At 41.3% G+C, this 17284-nt stretch overlaps 2 protein-coding genes across 2 annotated transcripts; both read left to right on the top strand.

Annotated features, from left to right (window-relative positions):
* The first annotated feature begins 3512 nt into the window (after positions 1 to 3512).
* On the top strand, positions 3513 to 5807 carry LOC9632219 (pentatricopeptide repeat-containing protein At1g09900). The gene has a single exon (XM_024670333.1). It carries the CDS (start codon positions 3533 to 3535, stop codon positions 5642 to 5644), a length of 2112 nt encoding a protein of 703 aa, XP_024526101.1. The 5' UTR covers positions 3513 to 3532; the 3' UTR covers positions 5645 to 5807.
* Positions 5808 to 6032: 225 nt separating this feature from the next.
* On the top strand, positions 6033 to 7557 carry LOC9641960 (phosphoglycerate mutase-like protein). The gene is made up of 8 exons (XM_024672679.1): positions 6033 to 6315; positions 6364 to 6443; positions 6501 to 6657; positions 6715 to 6789; positions 6838 to 6926; positions 6979 to 7080; positions 7127 to 7162; positions 7216 to 7557. Exons 1-8 carry the CDS (start codon positions 6034 to 6036, stop codon positions 7268 to 7270), a joined length of 876 nt encoding a protein of 291 aa, XP_024528447.1. The 5' UTR covers position 6033; the 3' UTR covers positions 7271 to 7557.
* The last annotated feature ends 9727 nt before the right edge of the window (positions 7558 to 17284 follow it).

Below are 17284 nucleotides of genomic sequence, written 5' to 3'. Positions count from 1 at the left end.
ATTAATTGAAATAATAAAAATAAATTAAAGAAATAAATATGAAATTTATTTTTACTATATTAATTTTATTGATCGGCTTTTTGGAAGGTATTGATATTCAATATGAAATTGGTATTATTAATGCTCTAAGTGCACAAGCAGTAGTTACTATTTTAACTGATATTACAACAAGAATTAGCAATATACCAGATGGTATGATTCCTCTAGGACAAAGTGCACATGGACATGTCTTAGTTTCAAATCCAAATACTTATGTTGGATTTGGTTTTTTTGTTTTAGACACAGTTCAACAAATTTGTTATATAAATAATGAAGGTCATGAAAATCCAGGGTCTATTATAAGAAACTCTTTATCTCAAATCTTAAGAGTTTCTATTAATGAAATGATGGAATATGCTGCATCATTTTTTATTATAAAAACTGAACATTTTATTATTTACTATTTTGTTAGAAACTATCATCCACATAATTTTGTACAAGTGTTACATTTTATAAAGATTATATCCAGCTATTATAAACAAAAAACCATCACTTCAACAAAAAGTGTTGGATGTGATATTTTTACTTACACCTTAATAAGTGGTTACAATAATATGCCACATCAGTATTTATTGACATCACAATTTTTAATATCATTAAACAGAAAAGCACATTTATATTTGGATACTAGTTGCAACTTAATTATATATGCACAAAATACAAACTTATGGTCTACAAAAACATCTAATAAAGGTATTAGATGTGTTTTAAGGTTACTTGAAAATGGAAATTTAATTTTATATTCTTCTAATAATAATGTTGTTTGGAAATCTAATACTTTATGTAATTTTCAAAATTGCTATGAAAATGCCAAATTGGTAATGCAAAATGATTGTAACTTAGTTTTATATTTTATATACCAAAAAACATTAAGTATCAAGCCATTAGTAAAACCTGTATGGGACTCAAAGACATTTTGTTAATAATGTTTTAATATATATAAAACTATATTTTTTCTATTTAGTGAAAATGTATGATTCAGTGGTACAAATAAATGACAAATAAAAGTAGTTGAATGACAATAATCTACCTTATAACTCTTTATATGATAAAATTTTTTAAAAATAAATAAATTATATGAGGATCATCATTATTCATAAAATAAAAAATAATTGTAGAATTTTAATTTTTGTCATAAAATAATTTATTTCCATAATAAATTTTGATTTTTAATTATATTGTACCATATTTTTATACCAAACTGTACATGCATTTACCCTTAGCATATATTTTAAAGATCTTTAAGAATATATATTTATAAAAATAAAGTATTGAAAATATGCTTGTGATATTTACTTCTATGAAACATAAGGTACTCTTTTAAAACATTAAAACTAAATTTTCAACAATAATTTATTTAAAATATAATAAAAAGTAAAGATATATATTCTAAATACTAACATAAGTTTTATAAAAATATATTCACACATGGAAATTTTATCTTATATTGATAATTATTTTAATTTAAGAGCTTTAGAATTATTAAAAACTCCCATAAAAGCTATCATCTAGAGAAGATGACAAAATCTGTAAGAATAAAGCGATAAGGGCTAGAGGTTCACAGCCGTCCAATCTCAAGCCAAGGAGAGTTTTGGTATCTATGGTTGTTGGAAAAATCATGTGGATGTTTCGATGGCCAGGCTGGCTGGAAGAGAAGTTCATTGGGTGTTGTGGGTGAAAGCCAAATCATGACATGTATCATCAGTTGTATTAGAGAAGACACTCATTGGTCCAGGAATTTGAGACAATCACATTGCACTCATAGGACAGGAGAAATCAGCCTACTGCCCTAGATCTATTCCCAAATAACATATGCTCTTAGCATTGTCCAGGGTGAGTATGGTGCCACATATCCTGTGCTCGACACTTCTATGGCTACTGCATCACCACCCAATGCTTCTACTTCTGGAATTGACCAGCATTAGAATTAATCCAGAACTTCGAAGATTTAGACCAAGAAAGTAAGTCAAACATTGAAATTTTCCTTTTTCTTGTTGTTTCAATGTGACAATCAGGAACAAGAAACTTTGTGTCAGTCACTCCATGTAAGTGTCAATAGTTGGAATGCTGGGAGAAGGTGTCTTGATGGGCTGGCCACATAGGATATGTCTCTCTAGCTTTATGTTATGCCAGCATGCTAGGCATTGCCTAGGATCATCTTGAACACGGTGTTGTGTATTGCCATGTTGAAGATCATCTTGAATGGCAGATTGAAGATCAAACTCAGATTGGTTGCATTGACATCAGATGCTAGAAATGAATAAAATAGAAAGTTGAGAAAGTCCACAAGTCTCAAATTGCAATTGTGTCTTGCATACCCATAGTTGTGTTGTATGGTTTAAAGTGTTCAATTTTTCATTTTCCAATTGGGGTGATACTTATATGTCCCAAATTTACCTTAACCTAACATGTTTGTCTAGGAGCCAAACCATGACATGTGTCACTCTGGATTTATGGAAGCCAATCAAAAGTATAGACAACCAGGAAATCACCACTAACTTTTGGAACATGATGCAAGAGCATGAAGAAATGAACAATCATCACAACTTATAATAAGCTTGCAAATAGTATTAGTTTTTGTAAAGGGTCCAATAGTTTAACAAACTCTAACCTGGTCTATCTAGTTAGATTAGCTAAAGAGATGAGCTATTGAGGCCAGAATGAACATCAAGATTTAATTAGTTACAATTTTTTCCATTCCAAGTCATGTTTCTTAGTTTGCAAACTCTTTTAATCAGTTACAATGTTTTTTCCATTCCAAGTCATGTTTCTTAGTTTCCAAACTCTTTTCCATTCTGATTCCTAACATTGACAACCATAGGGTTGTAGCCACCTCAGAGCTCACAAATACTAGCACAATCCTGGAAGAGGTGGAAGAAATAAGTTGACAATATATAAGAGTCTATGTGCAATTACATACCTCTACCTATAGAGATAAATTCAAGTTTGTCAAAAAGGCTAGCAAAGGGTGAAGTAGAGGTCCTCAATGCTATAGATGGTGGGATATTCAGGATGTCTCTCTCTAGGTTGTGGCATTGCAGGCTTGATGGTCATTGCAGCTGAATTATGTGGTAGTGGATGGCAAACCATCAAGTTTCTTCTCTGATTTTTCCATCATCATAAAACAATGGATTGCTGGCTCCTCTTTTGGCCATTGGGTTTTTATGTGAAGTCTCACAAAGTATGCAAATGTTGTGATATGAGGTAATGGCTGTGTCAGAAAAGTCAGGAAGATTCTTAGATGGCTTAAAGGGAAGGAGAGTGATTCCTATGCAACTAGGGATCAACAAAGAGATTGCGAGTTGTGAGCAGGTTTTGTCACGAAGTTATGTTGGTCTTTGCCAAACTACTTAGCATTAGCTGGACAATTTACTAGTTATTAATAAAATAATAATAATAAAAATATTAACCACTTTACTTTTATAAGGTGCCAAATTCTTGAATTTAACAGCACATTTCTAAAAGCCCTAAAATCGCCAGACGAGCATGGAGAATGTGGAGCAATGGCCAGGTGAGAGCAAATGTGGCCAAATTTGGGGTAAGGATTCTTCATGGCAGTGCCAAGGATTCAATCCTTCCAGCGATGACAAACCTCTCCACCGAGGCCACGGCCATTCTCGAATGCCTGGCTTCCCCCGAGCTCCTCGCCAGGAAATCCATGCCCGTCAATCATCGAGTCTACAACGAGGTAGTCTTGGCGCTCCAGGACTCGGACAAGGCGCTCGCATTCTTCGACTGGATCACTTCGGGGCAGTCGCGATTCAAGCACACGGGCTACACGATCAGGCTCATGACCGAGACCATGAACAGGATGAACAGGCGTGAGGAATCCAAGGCCCTGTTCCAGCTGTGGAAGAAACAGGCATTCCCAGCTCTCGCTGTGAAGTATAGCGAACAGGGGAATCTCCGAGCGACCATCGAGCTTCTCAAGGACATGGCCGAGAATGGATCGACGCTGTCCATCCAGGATCTAAATGGCTGCTTGCGAGGACTTTGCAAGGCCGGCAACGTAGATGGTGCTCTAGAGTTTCTTAGAGAAGCCAAGAACTCATTCTCCTTGCGAGCCAGTGTCTCTACGTACTCGATTCTCGTCGCTGCGCTCACGGCTGCCAAGAGGAACAACGACGTCTACGAGATCCTGCGAGAAGTGAGAGGAACCGAAGTCAAGCTCGACTTGGTTCTTCGCATCTCTCGGGTTCTCGACGAAGATCTCGACAAGGCACTGGAAAGTTTCAAGGAGTTGTCCGAGGAGGAATGCGTGGAGGCCGGTGGTGCCGAGTGTTTTCGCAGTCTAGTCCAAGGGTTGTATCAGTCGGATAGAATCGACGAGGCCTGTGGCTTGGCTCTCAAGCTCGGCTGCGAGTCCGAGGACGTGAACTCGCTGGTTGACAGACTTTTGGATCGCGGTCGGGTGGATCGAGCCCGCGAGCTGATTCTAGCAATGGCACTCAGGCATGGCTCGTCCTCCGTGAGGCTCCACACTTGCAACAGCTTTCTCAGCGCTGTTTGCAAGAATCCGAGAAACACAGCCGAGGCTCTCGAGCTGCTGGAGCAGATGGAGAGCGTCGGGCTCGAGGCGGACAAAGACACGTACAGCCTAATCATCCATAGCCTGTGCAAGTCCGGGATGGTGGACAAGGCGAAAGTGCTGGTGGAGCGTATGATCTCGAGAAACTGCGTTCCAGATGCCAGGATTTACGATCCAGTGATCGAGGAGCTCAGCAAAACTGGACGAGTGGACGAGGCCGTGGAGATTGCCAAGGAAGCAGACGCGAAGCATTGCACTAGCGTCGTCACTTACAACAGCCTTGTTCTGGGATTTCTCAAGGCAAGGAGACTCAAGCGGGGCATCAAAGTGTTCACGAGGATGGCGAGAACAGGGCCTTCGCCGGACATCTACACGTATAACATCCTCTTCGAAGGCTTGAGCCGGCACGGGCTGTGGAGATTTGCGTACAAGCTGCTACCACGGATGAACCAAGATGGTGTTCTTCCCGACGTCGTAACTTTCAACTCGCTGATCAATGGGCTTGTAGAAGACAACCGGTACCACCGCGCTGTTACACTGATCCAGGAGATGGTATCCAGAGGCTGTGATCCCAATGCCATCACTTACACGATTCTTCTCAAGTGGCTCGCCAGGAATGCCAGGACCGACGAGTGTGTGGAGCTCTTCCAGAGGTTGCTCGACCGGAAGCTAGCTCCCAACGTTTACACTTACAACACTGTGATGAGCGCTCTTTGCAAGGCCGGGAGACTCGACCAGGCTCACAGGCTCTTCGGGGTGATGCTCGCGAGTGACTGTACTCCTCCCAACGCGATCACGTACCGGGCTCTCATTCACGGCCTCTGCTTGAAGATGGAGCTGGAAAGAGCCGTGCTTCTGCTCGACGCCATGGCCAAGAGGGGCTGCGCTCCAGATGTTGCGTGCTACGGCACCATCGTCGCGGCTTTTTGCAAGCAGGGACGGATCGATGAGGCGTTTGAGCTGCTCGAGAGGATGCCGTTCGCCGGTGACAAAGTCATGTTTAGGACACTCGTGAGAGCGCTGTGCAAGCTTCAGCTGCGGTCTTTCTCTGAGCAAATCAGCTGCGACGAAATATAGAAGCAGGTTCCTGAAACGAATCTTGCAGTAAACTTTGATATAGAAAAAACTCACTTGGATCTCCATGGTACGTAGCTCACAATCCTTGAGTAAAGTGGAAGTTAAGCAGCCAGTTTACTGCCACTCATTACCCATTGATATTAAATTATTTTGCATTTGCTTACATTTTAGATGGATAATTTATTGCTAATAACTCTTAGTTTGCTTGATAGTAGTGTTATTCATAAACACCAAATTAATCTTAAACCATTAGATAGGGAAATTTTATAAATTATAAATCCAAGATAAGTTTTACAATCAAATCCAAACTAGGATCCCCTTTAAAATAAAAGACAAAAGTTTAATTTGGATCCCGCGCCAAAAAGGGTTTAGGGTTCTTGAGAGGAAAGATGGAGCCCAAGACGCTGCGATTGCTGCGCCATGGCGAGGCGTTCCACAACGTGGAGGGGGAGATCTTGCTCCAGATTGGGAGCGCGTGGAAGGTACTGTTTGACGGGCGGTGGAGGCGCCTGAGGATCAGCCACATCGTTAGGGCGTTGCGCTGCGTGTGGAATCTCATGTTCTGTAGCCTTTTGCTCCAATCTTCTAAAGTCACTACAAGCTCTAACAAGCCGACTACTAGTTACTACGAGCACACTGATGCAAGCCTAACGTCCACTGGCTGGCAGCAAGTAAGTCAAATCTCTCTCGATCTCCTCTGATGTTTTTCTTTCTGCCAGGCTGAGCAGCTTGGCAAGGAACTTGAGAGTTCTGGAGTGAGAGATCGTGTTAGCCTTGTTGTGGTCTCACCCTTAACTCGGTATGATACTTTGTCTTTCCTTTTCTTTGTTTCTTTTGCGATGAGATTTCTGTCCAGGACGTTGCAAACAGCGGCCGGTGTGTTTGGAGGAGGCAATCACTCTGATGTTTCACAACTTCTGATGGTGCATTTCGCTGGAAGGTGTCCTCACCCGGCAATCTCCAGCTCGGGCTCTCCTCCTTTCGTTGCGGTAGAGCTTTGTAGGGAGGAAATGGTACGTAAGATTTCCCTATTGGAGAGGAAGAAAAAATATAATCTTGTGAAACAACAGAGCGTGATGCCTTGCGACCACAGGAGTTCCAGGAGTAAAAACGAGCTTCAATTCCCTGGGATCGATTTCTCTGAGGTAAGCGTAAAATTCAATTGTTGTTTACTGGCTTACTGTCTGGAGTAGATTGAGCAAGACCAAGACGAGTTGTGGAGGCCTGATGTCAAGGAAACTGAAGAAGAGCTCGGCAGAAGAACTAGAGCTTTCCTCGAATGGTATGAATTCTGTAACTTCTCCTCCTCCTAACTAGTTGGTTTATTGCTGCAGGCTGTCCAATCGTAAAGAGAAGGATATAGCTGTGGTCTCTCACGGAGGATTTCTGGTCAATTTGCTCACTAAGTTTGGCGACAAGAACGTCAACACTACAAGGTGACGAGGTTTTTCTCTTCTAAAACTCACCCGAGTCCTTGTGCAGGTACGCAAATTGTGAGCTACGTAGCGTGGAGTTTCGGTGAGTGTTTTCTAAAGAAGTTTATGGGATATTTGATTCATGATTCGATGCAGCAAGGTTCTCACCCAGTCGGGAAGCGGATACACGTTTGAACTCTCTCCGGCCTGATAGAGGCTTGAGCATTGTCATGTTTAGAAGAGCTTCAGCTGCAGTCTTTCTCAGCTAAATTAGCAGACCCGTTTGGCCATATTGTCAAGCAGATCTCCAGCTCCATCTTCAAGCAAAGGCCGTGAATGAGCCTGGTATGTGATCACGTTGGGAGGAGTACAGTCGCTCGCCAGTATCTGAAGCCTCGGGTAAAAGGGAGCTAATGTCTCGCACACTAGGTGGCTGTTGCTGTAACTTGGCCAATGTATTGAGATGTCGTTGTTCCGTAAGCGCAGCACGTTACTGGATTCTGGATTGCAAGGACTGGCTTCTCTAAAAAACTGTAGAGCACTGAGCACTGTTCCTTGCAAAGTCCTCAAAAGCCTGGAGGGACAGCGTTGATGGAAATAAGTAGTTTTTATACCAACTTTTAAACACATCCGTTTAAAGCTTATTGACTGGATGTTTAGTTTATAAAAGGTTAATTTAATTAAATTCATTTTATGATAATATATTGTTTTAATATATTTTTACTAGCACAATTTGCATAAAAAAAGAAAAATTAAATTTTTTAAATTGCATATTTAGTATACAATAACTTTTAAACCCTAGATAGCAAGAAGGTGAATGATTTTACTTTAAAGTAAAAAAGTATATATAAACATATTATGGTTGCTTTAAACATACAGTTTACTTTTAAAATGTTTGTTTTTTCTTATTTCTTTGCTTTATATATATATTCTTTATGCCTCTTTCTTTCTTATTAAAAACATAAGAAAATATTTTGCTCTGTGAGGGCCAAGTGTACATCTATGATGCCGTATACTAATATTAGTGTAGTGGGATTTTGGTAGCCATCGGATTGGTTTCAATCCGGACCACTCACTCCTGTATATAAGCTAGGGTTTTTGGGCTAATTGATATGCATATTTTTATATTCTCTTTCCATACTTACATTGGTGGAGTTGAGGGGTACTTTTGATTGTCCCTAATGAGTGCTTGGATTTGGGATTTTGGTTTAGATCTAGCTTTTTGCATTGTTTAGATCTACCATTTCCTTTTAGCTTTTTGTCATTTCTTTTCTTTTGCTCTTTCGTTTTTATTTGTCAATTAGCCCAAAAACCTTAGCTTATATACAGGAGTGAGTGGTCCAAATTGAAACCAATCTGACGGCTACCAAAATCCCACTACGCTAATATTAGTATACGGCATCGTAGCCGTACACTTGGCCCTTACATCATCCCCTCATCTTAGAATAAAGGAAGACTGTCAGGGTTCTTTTGTAGATGGGTCAGGATCTGGAGGAATGTTAAGAGGAGGCATTGGTGGATCTGTAGGTGGTATTAACTGCTCTTGATCCTTTTGTATGAAGTGTTTCAACCGCTACACATGCACAATCTCTGGAGGATCGGTCTGCTGGACATCATGCTGAACCTCATAAACTTGTGGTCTAACTTGCCGTAACACCCGATACGGTCCTTTCCACTGTGCAAGGAGCCCCTTAAATAAACCACGTACTGTAAGATGGGGAAAACAAACTAACACCAAATCATCCACTTTGTACTTTGCAGGTGGACGATGATGGGAGTTGTACCACCATTGTTGTCCCACTTGTATGCGGTCTAAGTGTTCAGCAGACTCCGCTCGGACAAGTGGAAGAATGCTCGTCAAATACTGATCCCACGACCTAGCATCCGCAACTCGTGGCAATCGCAAAGGTAAACCTAACTCCGTTGGTAATATTGGATCATGACCATATAAAATTTTATATGGTGAAGCACCAACAGAACTCTGCACCCCTGTGACATATGCATACCGAAAAGACGGCAAATAACCATCCCAATCCGAATGCTGAAAGTTTATATACTTTGCAATCATCCCCTTGAATGTTCGAATGAGCTGTTCCACCATACCGTCTGATTGTGGATGATAAGCACTTGTGAAAGTGTGGCGTATCCCCAGCCGAGACATCAAAACATGAAATGCCTCAGCCATAAATGCGGGACCATTATCCGAAAGAATCCACTCTGGACAAGAATGCTGGAACACCACTTGATTGAGGAGGAAGTATCCAACAGCAGTTGCAGAGGCACTAGCCAGAGCACCAACTTCCACCCAACAAGTCAAGTAGTTAGAAGCAATAATAACATATTCATTGCTAGCAGTCAACCGTGGAAAAGGTCCCATAAGATCAAATGCCACCAACTCAAACAGACGGGAAACTGCAATTGACTCCAACCGTCCTTTTGCAACCCGAGGGGGAGTATTATGAGCTTGGCACCAAACGCAGCTACGCACATACTGAATAATATCACATCGCATCTCCGGCTAATAGAAAAACCTGCACAGCTTCTCAATTACACGACGATGTCCCATATGCCCACCCAGAACAGGAGAATCATGGTAGGCATGGAGAAACCACGGAATAAATATAGAAGGCACCACTAGCCATAAATGATCATCAAGATCCGTCCCCACAAAATAAAGAAGGCTGTCTTCGAGGCAATATTGAGAATGTAAATGTTGGAAAGGCAAGTCTACAACAAGTGACGCAAGATTCTCAAACCCATCTCAAAGCCTTCGAATCCATGGCTCAATCTTTTGAGCCTCGCGAACCTCATCAAGAGAAGGTAGATCTTGCTCTGCATCTTGTGGACACTAAACATCAAGTACAGCAACCGCCGACAGCACAAAATCCTCATCTAGAAATTCCACAGAGGCTGGAACAACAGGCTCGTTAGAAACATGAGAAGAGAATGGAGAAGGAAGAGGAGCTCAAGAAAGGGCAGTAGCATCAGCCAAAGAACTCCCTCGGCGATGAACAACATCAAAATCATATATCTGAAGCTTCAAAGCCCATCGAGCAGTACGACCAACCAGATTCTTCCACTTCAATAATGAAGTAACAGCAGCATAATCACCTTCAAGTAACGTCCGAGAACCATGTAGATATGCATGAAGTTTTTCGAAACCCCAAACTGCTACTAAACACTCCTTCTCTGTCGTGGAGTAATTCATTTCCACTGGTTGTAACGTACGGCTTATATATGCAATGGGATGGCACTGACTAGGCACACTTGAGCTTTCTTGCATCAACACACCTCCAAAACCAATGTCAGAAGCATCCACGCGCAAAATAGAAGGTTGAGTGTAGTCAGGATATGCCAAAACTGGAGGAATCATCAATAGCTCTTTGAGATCCTTGAATACCCGCTCACAATCCGGAGACCAAATGAAAGATGATGTTGATGACTTCAGCAACGCTCACAATGGTGCAGTGTGATCAGAAACATGATCCACAAAACGACTGAGATACTGCACCTGCCTAAGAAGTGTTGCACATCATTCACACACTTCAGAGTAGGGAACTTTATAACAGCCACAAGTTTGTCAGGATCAACTTGCAAACCCTCACGAAAAATATGGTACCCAAGATAAGTTGTATCCTTGGACCCAAACACGCACTTCATCTGCTTCAGCTTTAAACCAACGTCGTATAGCTAATCCAACACTTTACAAACATCACGAACGTGTTCCTCCCATGTCCCTTCTAAGTGGATCAAGACATCATCAATGAAGTCAGCAGTCACCTCCAGCATATCGCAAAGAACCTCATCCATCATCCGTTGGAAAGTTGCTGGAGCATTGTTCAAACTAAACGGCATCACCAAGAACTTGTACAAACCAAATGGTGTACGAAAAGCAGTCTTAGGAATATCTTCTTCGACCATCGGTACTTGCCAGTACCCAGAAGCAAGATCTAGCTTGGTAAACCAATGATTACGCCCCAGACGATCTAAGAGATCAGTAGTGTGAGGAAGAGGGTACACATCTGGGATCGTCACTTCGTTTAACAGACGATAATCAATGTAAAAACGAATCCTCCCATCAGGCTTCGTCAGAAGATGAGGTTCACATGCCCAAGGACTCCGCGACTTCCAAATAACACCCTTCTCCAACATCTCCTTAACATTTGCACGTAAAATCTTGATTTCCTTGGGTGACTGACGATGAATGGGAACCTTGATTGGACGAGCATCCCCAGTTGGAATTGGATGACGTGTGGCAATTTTGGCCCCAGACATTAGGTCAAATTCAAAGAGATAAAAATACTCCTTCATAAGTCAATCCACCACTGCAACACAAAAATCGTCAGAGGGATCGGAGAAAGGAAGAGCAGAACAAGATGGAAACATAGGAGGAAATAGTGGGGAAACAAAAGTAATGGAAGCAGAGGTAGAAGTAAAGGGAAAAAGAGGTACAGAAGTGAGAGGAATGGATGAAACATAAGGAAGTATGAGACAAGGGGGAGAAGCTTCAAAATCACATTTAGCATGATTGCGCTGCAACCAATCCATACCAAGAATGAGGTCAAAAGCTTGACTCGGCACCACCCGCAATGACTGCAACTCAAGCTCGAGATTGCCCACATGCACAACCAGGTCTGCCTCATCCCGTGCACATGCATGTGTACGGCTGTTGCCATAAAGAATGAAAATTGGTTCCACCGCACGACGCAAGTGTAGATGACAACGTGTGGCAACAAGTCGAGCAATAGAAGATAAACTCGAACCTGTATCAACCAACACGGAGAGAATAATAGGAAACCTCTTATTTTAAAAATGAGCTTGGAAAGTAAACATTGGATGAACTGGTGCCGAATGAACCCCTTAATGATACTCCCGAAAAAAAGATGGAGGGGTCACTAACTTATTCGTGCAAGGTCCCTTCGTTACTTGTGTGACTCTTCATTTCCCATATGTATCTTGGTGTCCAAACCGTCCACTGCAGCAGCACCAACAGGACATTGTTGACGCCAAGGTCTCCATTCAGGAAATGGAGGTCGCCAATCCGGAAAACGCAGACAACGCCGATAAGTATGACCAACTTCATCACACGCCCAGTAGCGAACATCACAGCCACGACCACGTCCTCACCTGTAAGCTCATGAATTTGGATTTCCCGAGAGGTCACCCAGCCCAGTACTATCAAACCCAAGGACGCTTAACCCTAAATATCCCAAGACTCTTAACCAATTGGAAAAGGGGGTGCATTTTTGTTCATGGGCCCTTTCCCTCTATATTTGAACCCCATGGACCATCTCTCAAGTCGTTCTCTTTTGGTTGCTTACATTGCCCTTGTCTTTGGACTCGAGCAATAGCAACATCAACCTCCATTGGAATAGGACCATCACCTATAGAAAGTGGAGCTGAAGGACGTGCAATGAGAAGTGGAAGAGGCGACGTCTCATAACGTTATGCCAAGCAAAGAGCATCGTCAAGGGTGGTGGGAGCAAGTGCATGCACAAGTTCGACAAGATCTTGACGAAGTGCTATTCATAACATTCCTAGCTTGATCCGCTCTGACATATTTGGCTCCGCACGAAGCAAAAGACTTCGGAAACGAACGCCAAATTGCATCACCGACTTAGATGGCCCTTGGAGAAGACAATGCAATTGTTGGAAGGCATCATCACAGTCATCGGCATGTCCGAAGGCACGTTTGAAGACGTTCGGGAGAATGCTCCAATCCCCACGAGTGGTTGCATTCAAACTATTGTACCACTATAACGCCGTCCCTTGGAGACACGTAGGAAACTCACGCAAATGTCGAGCATCATCCCAAGAATGATATGTGGCAATCACTGTGAAGTGATCGAACTAATGGTACACATCATCCCCAGGATTCCTGCGAAAGAACTCCGGCTGAATGCGAGGATTGGCACCAAGAGCAGGAGGAGTTGTACCACGTGCCATGAACCCCGCCATCAACTGATTTTGGTTGTTCAATTGCAAGCGCATAGCATCAAGCAATTGTACCAACCGCTGCTCCAGAGTCAAAGGAGGAGATTGCTGATCTACCATGAAGATATGTATATTTCTGTATTCCCTTTCCATATTCCAAGCACTCACAGCTCATAATAAATTTCTGAATTAAAAACTATATTTATTTTCACTTAATATCAAACATAAAACATTGTAACTTAGTAACTTGAATGAAATAAATATTATTTTATTTAAATATATTTTTAATTTTATTCAAGACTTTTACTTATTTAATAAATTCAATAATATAAAATTATTATTTAATTAACATTTTTAATAGCTTTTTTAATAGATATAACTTCAAGTTTATTTATATCAATATTATATATGATCATTATAGAACATTGATTTAAATAATTTTAAATTATTAAATAATAAGGGGATAGAACTGAATCATAGAATTTAAAGGGCATACCCGAAGGTGGTTATGCAAGTTGGGAATGAAGAATCAAATGGATACTTGAAGGTTCTACTATTAATAATTGTGGAGCCATAGAAAGTCTAAAGTGTGAAATTGTCTATATTAGACTTTATAGCAGTTAAAAAAGACAGTTTTAAAAAATATTTTTCAATGTATTCAAATTTATTTTTATAATTTTTAAAAAATAATTATCAATTTTAACCATAGTATATAAAGATTTTTATAAATAAAATAAATATTTTAAATAGATATATTTATGATTAAAATTACTTCCTAAGAGTTTTAATCTTTATACACTATGAAAGTGTAGAAAAATGTATCAATTTAACATTATAGTTTTAGAGTTTGTTAATGCTTATATGACTTAAAGTGATAATAAGCATATATATAGACATTTCAAGGCTAAATTAATACTACTACTTTTAATAATGTGGTATATTCTTTTTTTTATTCAATGGTAACCCACTTGTTTATCATAACCCTTAACTTATCTATTGCTAGAGGTAAAGTTATGAAGAGGTGTGAATACTCCTCTTCGCTGGAAATCTATTGTTAGTAAGAAAACAAAAGAGAAAAAGCCTTAATCTCCAAGAGCTAAGAAGAAAAATGAGTAAAAGAATGTTATGAATTGATAAAAAAATGATGAATGGAGATGGGGATCCATAATTCAGATTCCCCCCTTTGAAAGGTTGGTGGTTCTAACTACCAGCATATGCTATATGCTATGCATGATCTAATCTATGGCTCTGATGCAGCCTTGGGTTCAAGGTCGGAGTCCCTTGAGCTTGGGTTTTTGGTTGATACACTTTGCTCCCCTAACAAAACTAGGCACCGTCCTTGGTGTGAACGTAGTCAGTCTCCATTGTTTGTTATTGTTGCTGCTCAAGTCGATAAAGGTGACACTTCTACTCTTGGGGTGTAAGCTCGTGGTTGGGGACACTGTCTAGTGGATCTGTCCCATCTTCCTGGAGCTCGACTACCTATTGATCTCATTTGACTTGTCTTAATGGAAGATCAATGGTGGAGATTGGTGATGAAGTTAACTCAAGTTTAACTGTTGAGATCTGCTGAGGTGGCATTGATCCAACGGTAGCTTGGGATTTAGAGATTTTTGCTATTGTTTATTGCTGAAGTTGGTGGATGAGTTCATATTGAGTCGAGTTGAGTTGTGTCAAATTGAGTTGAGTTAAATTTTGTCTGTCGGGGTGATTGTTGATTGTTGGTTTCAGGGTGTTTGTCAGTTTGGGTCAGAAATTTGCTGAGGTGCTAATGCTGAATATGTCTACGTGATATGGTCAAAGCTTGTTGAGGTTGACGATCTTAATGAAGTTTTCAGCGAGTGTGCTGACTTTGGCAGTGCCATTGGGGTAGAGTGTAATGATTTTGAAAGGCCCTTGCCAGTTGGTGTGGAGTTTTTGGCCAAGTTTGCCGATGGGTCCTTGGTACCAGAGAACATGATCGTCGACGCTGTATTTCGGAATGTTGTGCCGGGATTCTTGTCGATTGTGCTGAGCTTTTCTCTGTTTTTGGATGGTGTGAAGTGTCCAGAGGGCGTTGAGTTGAAGTTCGTCGAGACATTCAAGTTGCTGAAGCCTTTCTCGAATTGCGTGTCGTGTGTCGAGATTATACTTGCGGTAACTCGCATGCTCGGGACAATAAATTCGATTGGCGTGATGGCTTCTGTTCTGAAGGGAAGTTTGAATGGCATCATGTTGGTGGTGACTTTATACGCAGTTCGATAGGCCCAAAGTACGTCGAGAAGTTTGTCATCCCACTGTTTGCTGGAATTGTTGATGACTTTTTTGAGGATGGTCTTCAATGTTTTGTTCGTTGCTTCTGCTTGACCGTTGCCTTGAGGATAGTATGGTGTCAATGTTTTGTGTTGGATTTTGAACTCATTGGTGAGATGTTCGATCATTTTGTTGATGAAGTGGGTGCCTTTGTCAGTGACAAGTTCAAGTGGTGTGCCGAAATGAGTGATGATATTTTTGTAGATGAAGGTTGCTGTTGCTTTCACTGTGGCATGTCGGAGAGGTATTGCTTCGGCCCACTTGGTAGTGTAATCGGTGGCGATGATGATGTACTGATTTCGTCGACAAGTGTTGACTTGGGGTCCAACGAAGTCGAGTCTGCATTTCTGAAATGGTGCCATCAGTAATGTTGGGTTGAGTTGTTGAGTCTGAGTTTTCAGCGGTAATTGGTGTCGTTGACATGTGTCGCAGCATTTGCAGAATTCTTCAATGTTGTGCCAGAGTGTCAGTCACTAGAGGCCAGCTTGAAGAATCTTCCGAGTTGTGGTGTCGGCAGTGAAGTGTCCACTAGAAGGTCCATCATGAGTTTCCTTGATGATTTGAGTTGTTCTTGGTGGCTTGATGCATCAGTGAAGAATGTTGTCAATGCCGAGTTTGTAGAGAGTGCCTCCAATGATTGAGTATCGGTGGGTTTTAGTGATAAAAGTCTTCTTTTGGTCTGGCATGGTGTACTGAAGACATCATCAAGCCAGGTTGCCAGTATTGAAACTCGGAATAGGTTTGAGTCGGGTAAGTTGTCAGAGAGTCTTTTAGGTTTGTCGCCAATGGTGATCCGGCTGAGATAGTCTACTTGCTCATGATTTTTGCCGTTTGTGGATGATCTCAAAGTTGTATTCTTGTAGTAAAAGGAACCATCTTGATATTTGACCAGATAGTATCAGCTTGTTGATGAGGTAAAGGAGTGCCTTATGGTCGATGAAAAGGACGATTTTGGTTGACAATATGTAGTGTCGAAACTTTTGAAGAGAGTAGATCATGCTGAGAGCTTCTTTCTTGGTGGTGGTGTAATTTCGTTCAGCTGGGTTGAGTAGTCGGCTGGCATAGTAGATCAGTTGATCTCGGTTGTCATGTTGAGTTTGGCTGAGAATTGCGCAAGTGGTGGATGTGTCGACATGAATGTGGAACTCTTGTGTCCAGTCAGGCTTAGCAAGGATTGGTGCTGTTGTGAGTTTACATCACCAAACCACTCACCGATGGACTGAAGTATGATGCCCAATGGACATGGACGTTCAAACAGCAACAAGCATTTGACACTCTCCGACTCGAGCATACTTGTGGATGAAGCATCGGTGATATCCGACTTTGCCGAGGAAGCACCGAAGTTCTTTCTGATTCTTTGGTGGTTCAAGTTTGGAGATGACATCGACTTTGTCCTTATCGATGAGAATGCCATCTTTGCAGACAACGTGGCCGAGAAGTACTCCAGATTTGACGAAGAAAGTGCATTTGTCGAGGTTGAGTGCTATGTTGTTCTCCTCACACTTGTCGAGGGATTTCTCGAAGCATTCAAGATGTTGATCTTTGGAGCTGAAAACACTAAAGTCATCCATGAGGACTCTCATGAAATCAGTGAGGTAGTCTTGGAAAGTATTGGTGACAAGCCTTTGGAAGGTGAATGGGACGCTGCAGAGTCTGAAAGGCATACATCAGTAAGCATAGGCTCCCCATTGACTGATGAATGCTGTCTTGTGCTGATCTTCTTTGGCGATGTGAATTTGGTTATAGCCGGAGAAACTATCAAGGAAGGAGTACATCTCGTGTCCGGCAACTGCATCAAGAACTTCGTCGGTAAATGGTATCAGGAAGACATCTTTTTTAGTGGTGTCGTTGAGCTGTTTATAGTTGACGTAGATTTGAAGTTTGCTGTTTTCTTCGGCACAACCACCAGTGGGGAAAGCCATATCGGATTCTGAATCGGGTAGATGTACTTGACTTGGAGAAGCTTGTTGAGTTCTTTCTTTACTTGTTCCATCAGATT

This window comes from Selaginella moellendorffii, unplaced genomic scaffold (genome assembly GCF_000143415.4).
Source record: "Selaginella moellendorffii unplaced genomic scaffold, v1.0 SELMOscaffold_0, whole genome shotgun sequence".
NCBI lineage: Eukaryota > Viridiplantae > Streptophyta > Lycopodiopsida > Selaginellales > Selaginellaceae > Selaginella > Selaginella moellendorffii.
Note: the sequence above shows the minus strand (reverse complement) of the source record. Positions and strands in the feature narration are given on the sequence as shown.